The sequence below is a fragment of the Helianthus annuus genome, chromosome 9 (assembly GCF_002127325.2).
Source record: "Helianthus annuus cultivar XRQ/B chromosome 9, HanXRQr2.0-SUNRISE, whole genome shotgun sequence".
Taxonomy (NCBI): domain Eukaryota; kingdom Viridiplantae; phylum Streptophyta; class Magnoliopsida; order Asterales; family Asteraceae; genus Helianthus; species Helianthus annuus.
In genome coordinates, this window is record NC_035441.2 from 139,950,783 (window position 1) to 139,958,931 (window position 8,149).

The 8,149-nt window shown below is 37.6% G+C and overlaps 1 protein-coding gene across 1 annotated transcript; it reads left to right on the forward strand.

Moving 5' to 3' along the window:
- Nucleotides 1-4,465: 4,465 nt before the first annotated feature.
- LOC110878986 (cystathionine gamma-synthase 1, chloroplastic) lies at nt 4,466-7,897 on the forward strand. Its single transcript, XM_022127395.2, has 11 exons — nt 4,466-5,019; nt 5,115-5,218; nt 5,795-5,868; nt 5,961-6,129; nt 6,223-6,282; nt 6,376-6,579; nt 6,658-6,744; nt 6,831-6,938; nt 7,190-7,285; nt 7,382-7,500; nt 7,601-7,897. The coding sequence occupies exons 1-11, from the start codon at nt 4,566-4,568 to the stop codon at nt 7,722-7,724; spliced, it is 1,599 nt and encodes a 532-aa protein (XP_021983087.1). The 5' UTR covers nt 4,466-4,565; the 3' UTR covers nt 7,725-7,897.
- The last annotated feature ends 252 nt before the right edge of the window (nt 7,898-8,149 follow it).

The window sequence follows — 8,149 nt, forward strand, 5'->3', positions numbered from 1 at the left end:
TTCAACCTTATTCCTTCAATCCCATTCCCAAGCCCTGGGAATCCCATGCCTTAGTAAGAGTGTGAACTCACCTTGGTTTGCTCGGTATGTTATGCTCTAGGGTTAATCAAACGTCTAAGTCCGTTACACACGACCTAGGATATGTTGCACATGATACGGTGTAAGTGTTTGCATCAAATTAGGGTTTGCAAATCATTGACATTCAAGCAGCTGTGTCTTGTGTGTTTATTGTGCACATGATGATATCACATAGAATGTTCACGCATGTAGAATCATACAGTTGCATTCAGTATCATACGATTATACACATATAGAATCCTACGTCATGTAATCAGTTCATCGTATTCACATAATTCATGCGTCACGCCTTTGCTTTCACATTTCAGTCTAACATGGATGTTAATCTAATTGTCACCGTTAAGTTACCCAGTACATTAGCAGCGTCATTAAACTTCACAAGTTTAACGAAGTCAAGGATTCAACAGAGTGTCATACACAGCTTAACAGATTAATCATTATCAATCATGCAGTTCATTGTTTCAAATTGAACATCACACAACATCAGACAGGGCCTTGCCATTCCAAAACTCAGACAAGTGTGTGTGTGTGGGGGGGGGGTTTCCCCTGTTTAAAACTCAGATAAGAAGGTGGTGGGGGCTTTAAAGGTCGGACAAGATATCAAGTCACAAAATTCGGACCCCCTTACATGCATAAAGCTCGGACAAGTGTTTGGGCCAAGAATTCGGACCATAAAGGTCATGAAACTCGGATGGGACATGGCAAGCACCAAAAATTCGGACCCTTGGGGAGTGGGGATCAAAACTCGGACTATGGGCATGACTCAACAAAGTCGGACCAAGTGAGGATGGTTAAAAACTCGGACATCATTTCATGTTTAAAGGCCGGACCATTGTGTTTATTAAAAAGCTCGGACCCTCATTACACAACCAAAGAAAGTCGGACTACATATGAGGGTTAAAAACTCGGATATCACAACATTAAACCAAAATTCGGACCTCAACATACATTAAAACTCGGGACCTTGTGTTGTTTGTGAAACTCGGACATGAATTCACACAATAAAGGTCGGACATCCCTTCACTTAATGAAATTCGGACTCTATGTTATATATAATAAGTTCGGGCTCCACTTTAATCAAATCATCGGACCCTTAAGAGTACCATACAAAACTCGGACCATTTGCACTCTATCTAAAGCTCGGACTTAAGCATCAAAGGTTGGCCACTCATCAACACATGCGAAACATTCAAGTAGATTGTAACAGTTACGTTTTCTTATTCATACGATCTAGAGAAACCCTAATTCGTACATTGCATACAGGAACCACTTTAACAATTTACAACCTCATCATGTCAAGCATATCTTGTCATCAAACAACCGGTTTCACGACTAATCATTATCAAAATCACAATTATCCAGAATCAAATCAAAGTCACAGAATATAATATGAGGAACTAGGGTTTTTGAGAACACATAATCAAGAATCAAGAATTGGTAATAATAAAGCAATCAATTAGGGTTTTCATGAACACATAATCAGTAAGCAATTACCTTGAATGATTCTAGAGGAATGAATCAAAAGTGAGGAATGTCTTGTGCCAATGATTTGGTGATGATTGCCAGAGAATAGAATGTGAACTACGTGCTTTTGTTTCTTGTGAAAATGATTAGTGTACAAGAGATTAGGGTTAAGAATCTCTAGAATTTCACTAATTACCCTCTACCTCCCTAAGTATCATATTTTACACATGCACACCATCTCATAACAATTTCATAGTTTCACCACCAAGTTTATGCATTTAACAACTTTATCACAATTAACACATAACCATGCACAATCACACAATACACTTCATTGTATCAAAACGTATAAGATTCCATAGCTAATTATTTGTGCAATTAAACAACTAAACAATACAAGAACGTGCAATAAATGCGAAATAGAAATCTTGGAAATTCGAGTTGTCACATGTCGCGTGTAACATTTGTGCTTGTAATCATTGTGAACAGTTCAGTTATCAATAAAACAATGTTATTTAATCCCAATGTTTGTTTGGTTGTGTTTTACATTTTTCATATTTTGAGTTTTGTTAAATTTCAAACTCTACATCGCTTTCTGTAAATATATTATAATATTTAGAGTAAACTGTCATTTTAGTCCCTGAGGTTTGGCAAGTTTTGCCACTTTAGTCCAAATTTCAAACCTTTTGCTATTTTGGTCCTTGTGGTTTCAGTTTTATTGCCATTTTGGTCCAAATCTCAAATCAGGTCAGATTTCTTAAAAAAACCCCCTGATTTTTGTCCTTTTTCTCAGGGGCATTTTGGTCATTTTAAGAATTAATATATATAAATAAAATAAAAAAACCCTCAAAAAAACTCTGCACATTCTTTCCTGACTCCTCTCTCTGTAAAACCCCAATCTCTCTCTCTTCTCTCTCTCTAAAAACCTCTCTCTCTCTCTCTTTTCTCTCTCTTCTCTCTCTCTAATACCACCATGAACTCCACCACCGCCACATAAACCAGTCGAATCACTCACCAACGCGGTTTCAAATACCCGATCACCCTCTAACGACATTACCTCAGCTTCACTTTCTTGAAATCCATCATCTTGAACAACATGATTACAGTCATGGTTGTTAACAGGATCTTGAACCGAACTAACCGAACTCGTGTTCTCTGCCATAATTTGTTGTATCCCAGTAATTATCACAAGAGTCTCCTTCATACTCAGGGTTTTACGCAGCGAATTACCTAAATCCAATGGCACTATCACCGCCGGAAGCATCGATCTCGAATTACAACTACGTAAACCTAATTTACGAAGCATCAATTCGTTCAGATCTATGATGACGCGTACCTTAGACTAATCCACCAACGACGAATTTGAGAGTCCGAATACCGTGATTTGATTCGAATAATGTGTGATTTTGTGATTATGTTTGTGGGATTTTGAGTTGTGGTGGTTTCCTATGTCGTCGCTACCCATAAAAGCACAGATATAACTCGGATCTGTCGTGTCAGTGACTTCTTTCCAGTGCCGGTGACTTCTCTCTGGTCTCCACTGCACACACACTCTCTCTCTAACTGTTCACCGGACAAACTAAACCCTCTGTTTCTCTCTGTCGATCGACTTCCGGTGATTTCAAATCTCAAACCTTTTAATGATGCACGTGTCGTTATCAGAAGAACAATTGCTTTTTAGGCTGAAGGGTAGTGGTATGAGGTTGCGACTATGGGTATTGGTGGTGGAGGTGGTCATGGAAGGTGGTGGTTGTGGGTGAAGAGAAAGAAGATGGAGGGTTGAATGTGTGATACAGAGAGAGAGAATCAGAGATGAGAGTATATATATATATATATATAATGCAAAATGACCAAAATGCCCCTGAGGAAAAGGACAAAAATCAGTTTTTTTAAATTTGACCTGATTTGAGATTTGGACCAAAATGGCAATAAAACTGAAACCATAGGGACCAAAATGGCAAAAGGTTTGAAATTTGGACTAAAGTGGCAAAACTGGCCAAACCTCAGGGACCAAAATGGCAGTTTACTCTAATATTTATCTCAAAAGATAGTTTTGTATTTTATAACATATAAATATGAATAATGCCATCAAAATATATATTTAAAGTGAAAAAATATTTTTCAAAGAAAAAAACTACAAGAATGAAACATTACTAAACTATAGTTAAAGGAAAATAAGTATAAAACTTAAAAGTTTTCAGGTGTATATTTCAGGTAAACAGGTATATATTTTCCTTATTGTTTTGTCCTTATCCCACCAACTTAACTTAATTAATCAGAGTTTCAGATTCATTTTTTATTTAAGATTGGGGTGAGGAGGTGATGGATACCTATTGTATTTTTCTAAAGAAAGCATTGCTAATTTAGTAATTTTATAAAGCTGAATCCTTTTCATTTATAAAAAAAATCAGTAGTCTTAAGTATATAATTGCGTTTGGGTATTATATCTTATTATTTTAAAAGAAATTCGTCCACTAAAAACATACTGACGGTAAGACGTCTCCACTTTATTCATGAGCTATATGTTTCAAATCATACAAGATCCATGTACATACAATTATTTTTTTAAGGACAAATTTCTTTCTCTTTAAAAGATTTAAACCAAAAACCTCACACTTACATGTTTTATAGTGTTTTATAAGTCTTTGCCACCAACCCCAGTGCTATGTCCACATGGTTAATGAGAGGAGATTACAAACCAATCAACCTTGTTCTTGTTGATTAAATAATCATATTGATGTAATTTTGTAATTATGTGATTCATTGTTCTTGGTTTTTACGATTCGTGTGATTTAAAAAAAAAAAAACCAATCAGTCTCTTTTTTTAAAAAAAATCTGAAAATATTCTAAAATTAGAAAGACAAATCTACCCTCACAGCCCTTTCACCAGGAAACTTCCCCTCTCATTTTCGGTTCATCGAATCTGATCATTCCTATAAAGCAACCCCATACCAAATCCTCCTCACCTGAATCCTCAGATTTCATCCAAATCTCTCATATCAACCGTACGATCTTCCCCCAAAATGACTATCTCCTCCTGTGCTTCTAGGGTTCCTCTTTCTTTCCAATGCCGTTCAGATCCCGCTTTTTCCGGCACTATCCCCCGCCCCACCGCTTCACGCTTCTCGTGCAACCCACGTGTCGGTTCCGGTAACAGACCCTTCGGTATATCCTCCTTGATCCTCAGGTTCCCGCCGAACTTTGTCCGACAGCTCAGCAACAAGGCTCGTAGGAACTGCAGCAACATCGGTGTTGCTCAGATTGTCGCTGCCTCATGGTCTGACAACCAGCCCCCGTCTTCGGCGGCGGCGGAGGCTAAGGCCGCCGCTTCCGCCGTCTCCGCCCCGATCGCTGCGGGTGAAGATGTTTATAATGATAATAGTAAGGGTAGTTTAGGGTTTTGTAATGGTAGCAGTTCTGTACAGGTTAATGAGTCTTCATTTTTGAATGGTGATGGTAGCGTTGCCATTCATGCTGGTATGTTTTATTCTCCTACCAACTATGTCTTTTCTGCAACGTTTTTAATATTAACAAAATAATAATAATAATCATCTGGAGATGCTTTTTGTTAGGTGAGAGATTGGGTCGTGGTATTGTTACTGATGCAATAACTACCCCTGTGGTTAATACATCTGCTTACTTTTTCAAGAAAACTGCTGAGCTTATTGATTTCAAGGTATACAGTGATACAATCAAATATACATGTTAAAATTTCGGTTTTTAAGTTATCTGCTGCTTTATAACCAGATGGGTATAGATTGTTTATTTATTCTGGATTTGGTTGGACTTGCTTATGAATTGATTACTGATCTTGGTTTTAAAATGCGCGCGACACAATGCGGTGATGAGATCTCATCGCTACATCACGATCTGGTGCGGTTAACCATTATTTAGTGTTTAAAAGTTAACAAGTTAAAATATTATCTGTGAATGTTTTTTTAGCATTTTTGTTGAATAATGAACGATTCTCATACGTGATCCACTGATGCGGGTGCTTCACGCATTGGTTTTTGCGATCAAAATGCTTGGGAGTATGCTTTTGTAAACCGAATCATTGCGAGACTCCAACTTTAGTAAAGTTGAGGTTTTTTGATTAAATACACCAAGAGTATGATTTTCTGATACTTTTGAGTGAAAGTATTAAATTTGGACTATCAGGCAAGGGTTAAAACAAAGTAACTTTCCTTGAATTTGACGTTACTCATCTAGTTATTCATGTTTGCAAACTTCTGGATCTTTGGTTTTTATTCAGGAAAAACGTCATGTTAGTTTTGAGTACGGGCGGTATGGGAATCCTACTACCGAGGTTTTGGAGGAAAAGATAAGGTATTGTTATCTGTTTCTTATATTGTTTTTCCCTCAATAAAGTTTCATGATACTAAGAGAAAAAGTATAACCATGATTTTTATGAAGAACAGTCAGCTTGAAGGAGCCGAATCAACCTTGATACTAGCCTCTGGAATGTGCGCTAGCACCGTCATGATGTTAGCCCTGGTTCCAGCTGGGGGACACATAATCACTACAACTGATTGTTACCGGAAAACTAGGATATTCATTGAGACCTTTCTTCCCAAAATGGGGATCACTGTATGATTTACGTACCTGGTTTCTTATTTATTGTAATACGTATGTTTATTAGATACGCATTTTTTAAATGCTCTATTTGTCTTTGGTATGCAGGCATCGGTCATTGACCCTGCAGATATAGCTGGACTCAAATCTGCACTAGATAACCACAAAGTCAGTAGTAGTAGAAATTTAAATCCAACTCTATAGCCTCTATGTAATTTATAAAAAAAGGAATAAATGTTTACACGTTGTTTAATGTCACAGGTTAGTCTTTTTTTCACTGAGTCGCCAACTAACCCGTTTCTTAGATGTGTTGACATCGAGCTGGTTTCAAAGCTGTGCCATGCTAAAGGAGCCTTGGTTTGCATTGATGGAACGTTTGCTACACCTTTGAACCAGAAGGCGCTTGCGCTTGGTGCTGACATTGTTGTGCACTCTGCAACCAAATATCTTGGTGGTCACAATGATGTAAGCATTTATATCTTTTAGCTAATCTATTTTTTACTGGCATTGTGAATCTTGTTAACCTTTGCTTTTGTTTCCCAGGTGCTTGGTGGTTGTGTGAGCGGATCTACTGACATAGTTTCTCAAGTTCGTATCGTGCATCATGTTTTAGGTGGCACTATTAATCCTGTAAGTATCCTAGTATCCTACATTGCCAGGTTTTCGTTATTGAGAAATTTTGGTTGACATTATTAATGGTGTCTTTCGGATGTCAGAATGCTGCGTATCTGCTCATTCGTGGCATGAAAACGCTAAAGTTACGTATACAACAGCAGAATTCCACTGCGCAGAGGATGGCCGAAGTTTTAGAGGCACATCCTAAGGTACTTTTAGTTTATCACATAAGGGCAATATCTTAGATTGGTGGCAAAACATGTGGGCCCGGCCAGTAGGCTAACAGGTCAAAGTGTGTTTGGGCCGAAATCTATAACTTCATAGTATGGGTTGGGTCAAGTGACCCGCAAACACTTTTTTGTTTATCTTTTACTAGTTATTACTTTTTGAAGACAATAACCGTCATATTTTGTAAATAAGACGATTAGAGGGTACTGAGAGTTATGTGTAATCTTTACAGGTGAAGCATGTCTATTATCCAGGCTTAAAAAGTCATCCCGAACATGAACTTGCAAAGAAACAAATGACTGGTTTCGGTGGTGTTGTCAGTTTTGAGGTCAACTCAAGTCTTTGTTGCTTGTCTTTTAGTTTTCCAACCTTGCAGTACTTTCTAAAGTAGTTGAATTTTTTAATTCCTTTGTGTTAATTTTAGGTGGATGGTGACATAACGACCACTATTAAATTCGTCGATTCTCTAAAGATCCCGTATATTGCACCGTCTTTTGGTGGCTGTGAAAGCATTGTGGATCAGCCAGCCATTATGTCTTACTGGTCAGTCGGTTTTTCTTTCTGTGTGCATACTGATTGAACCTGTACCAACATTTGCTAAATTGCAGTTTATTTAATTTGGGATATTTTTTTTTCTTAACAGGGATCTTAGTCAACCAGAGAGGGAAAAATATGGGATAAAGGACAATCTGGTCCGTTTCAGCTTTGGAGTGGAAGACTATGAGGATCTGGAGGCTGATGTTCTTCAGGCTTTAGAGGCTATATGATAGTCGTGGTTCACTTGCGCGCGTTTGTTTTGTTGTTTTTACAATTCCGTGTTGCTTATTTTCTTTTTGTTCTGTTGTTGAATCTTGATCATTGTTTGTACTTTGTAGTTGAACGCCGTTTTGAGTGCTCTAATAACCAACCGTTTAGCTAGATCAAGAAATGTGTTATTTCATACAGATTGCATTTACTTGAACTGCTCCAGAAACCAGTTTGATAGCAGTGTGAACTGCCTGTTTTTTGAAAGTTTGAAACTGCTTAAAACTGCACCTGATATAATAAACCTGTTTTAAACCAAACTGGTCCTTCTACCATGTAAATCGGTTTGTTTCAAACCGGCCAACTTGGGTAAAAACTGAGTTACAAATCGGTTAATTGACTAATTAATAAAGTAGGAAAGATTTCATATGGCAACAGATAGTACACC

Excerpts from the sequence above, each read along its gene's own strand:
- LOC110878986 (XM_022127395.2), top strand. The coding sequence starts at position 4,566 with ATGACTATCTCCTCCTGTGCTTCTAGGGTTCCTCTTTCTTTCCAATGC. Across the intron at positions 7,286-7,381 it reads GTGGTGTTGTCAGTTTTGAG|GTGGATGGTGACATAACGAC; the intron begins GTCAACTCAAGT and ends TGTTAATTTTAG. Across the intron at positions 7,501-7,600 it reads CCAGCCATTATGTCTTACTG|GGATCTTAGTCAACCAGAGA; the intron begins GTCAGTCGGTTT and ends TTTTCTTAACAG.